At 60.3% G+C, this 2,232-nt stretch overlaps 1 protein-coding gene across 1 annotated transcript; it reads right to left on the bottom strand.

The window, feature by feature from the left end:
• Positions 1-1,056: 1,056 nt before the first annotated feature.
• On the bottom strand, positions 1,057-1,989 carry LOC123185504 (UDP-glycosyltransferase 89B2-like). Its single transcript, XM_044597378.1, has one exon. The coding sequence runs from the start codon at positions 1,897-1,899 to the stop codon at positions 1,063-1,065; it is 837 nt and encodes a 278-aa protein (XP_044453313.1). The 5' UTR covers positions 1,900-1,989; the 3' UTR covers positions 1,057-1,062.
• Between the last annotated feature and the right edge of the window lie 243 nt (positions 1,990-2,232).

The following is a 2,232-nucleotide window of genomic DNA, read 5'->3' as shown; positions in this document are numbered from 1 at the left end:
ACATAGCGATCTTGTTTCTGGCGATCTGTTTCTGGCGATCGATGGAGTTCTAGCTATCGATAGGGAAGAGGATGGCTCTGTATACCATATCAGAAAAGAAGCGTTCCTACTCTCTCGTGAGGGAGCCGTGTTGGGTTTATATTGATTGAGACAGAAACCCTGTCGTGGTTTACAAGAATCCAATGATCGCTAGGATACGTTGGTTACAGGAGTACGAGATTGATACGAGAGGGAGAGAGAGATAGAGATAAAGTTGAGATTACAAAGTTAAACAACTATCTATCTAACAATTTTTTCTTGATATATGTGATGTTACAGTAACTATCTATGTTACCACATGCCTCTTTTTCTTCATTAATTACATGCCATATTATCTATTTTGCCTAGATAAGTATGATGTTACCACCTATGTTACTTCCACTGTGGGTAGTCTCACAGGCAGCGCTCAACAACAGATTGGTGCACGTGGATTCAAAGCTTCGGAATCTCTTGAACCAACCGCTCCAAGTCCAGGCGCGAGCTCTCACCTTCCATCACCGCGGCCGCCGCTTGCGCCGCCAGCTCCTTGGCACGTGCGCGCACTTCGCGCCCTCCCTCCCCGGCAGCGTCCGCCAGTACGGCCGCGAGCTCGCCCGCGTCCGGGCAGACGCCGATCCCGCCCGCGCACGCGCGCACGGCGACGCCCGCTTCCTCCACGAGCAGCCGCGCGTTCACGAACTGGTCGGCCGTCATCGGCCACGCCAGCATGGGCACCCCCGCAGCCACCGCCTCCAGCACCGAGTTCCACCCGCAGTGCGTCATGAACCACCCCACCGCCGCGTGCCGCAGCGTCGCCACCTGGGGCGCCCACCCGTGAACTACCACCCCGCGCCCCGCCGCCGCCACGCGCGCCTCGAAACCTTGTGGGACCAAGCCGCCGTCGTTCCCGGCGCCCACCACCCACACGAACGGGACGGTGCTCCGCTCCAGCGCTTCGGCCAGCGCCGCGGCCGCTGGCTGGGTCAGCACCACCAGGCTGCCGAAGCTCACGTACAGGACTGAACCTTCCGGGAACACGTCCAGCTACGCGCTGAGATCGCCGGCCGCGACGGCCGCCTCCCCGCCGCGCTGGCCGGCGGCGTCTGCCTCCGACGCGACCGGTCCCACCGCCCACACGCGCCTTGACCCCAGGTCACCGAGCGGCGTGTCCAGGTACCTCCCCTCGAGGGCACGGAACGTGTTGGACACGAATCCCCAGCTCTCGAGGTTCCAGAGATAGTTCCGCCTCACTGCCCCGCCGAACTCTTCATCCACGAGGCCTTCGGCGTACATCCTGTACATGATGGAGAGCTCCTTCCACTGATACACCGGCTCGCCAGGAATATCCGGGAAGGCAACGACGTGGTCGGCGTCTGACGGTCGCTGCTTGACGAGTCGGCGGAAGAGCGAATGCGGGACGGCGGTGCCGAGGACGCCGGAAGGCGTGAAGACCAGCCTCGGGACGCCAAGCTCGGCAGCGAGAGGCTGCGTCCACCCGCAGAAGAAATCGGACAGGATGGCGGCGACGGGGTGCGACTTGGCCCACGCGAGGATGGGGTGGTGGAGGGCGGCGAGAGCGTGGACGAAGACGGCGGCGTAGGTGGGAGGGCAGTCCTGGAAGCTCTCGAGGCCCGCGGGGAGAGAAGGGTGGGAGGGGAAGGGGAGCGTGAGGGGCCGGACCATGTCGGGGTGAGCGGCGAGGAGAGGCGAGAGCAGGTAGGCATTGGCGGGTGTGGTGACGACGGTGAGGCGGAGCCCGCGCGCGGCCAGCAGGGCCGCCAGGTCGAGGAGCGCCACCGTGTGGCCCTGCGCGGGGAAGGGCACGACGAGGACGCAAGGCTTGGACGCCGCCATCTCCACGGATGGATCGGAGGTACCCATACGCACGTTGACTCGTTGAGACGAGTACGATTGCTACTGCCAGTGCCTTGGGCTTGGGAGGGGTGAGCTGCTGAGAACTGGATTAGTCGATTATAAATAGGGTTTGAGCGCATATGCAGCTCGATCGCCTCCCTGTCGATCTGGAGTTTCCATCTTATAGTGGAGACCTCGAGGGGCACGTCATACCCAAAAATAGCATCGGAAACCTAAATTATATTCAGAAAATACACGAGACTATCTAATCTATGCTTAGTTCGTGAGTCTGAGAATTAGTTAATCTCAATGACTGACGTTAATCTCAATGACTGACGCATATTGACCTATCTCGATCAT

Source organism: Triticum aestivum, chromosome 2A, assembly GCF_018294505.1.
Source record: "Triticum aestivum cultivar Chinese Spring chromosome 2A, IWGSC CS RefSeq v2.1, whole genome shotgun sequence".
NCBI lineage: Eukaryota > Viridiplantae > Streptophyta > Magnoliopsida > Poales > Poaceae > Triticum > Triticum aestivum.
Note: the sequence above shows the minus strand (reverse complement) of the source record. Positions and strands in the feature narration are given on the sequence as shown.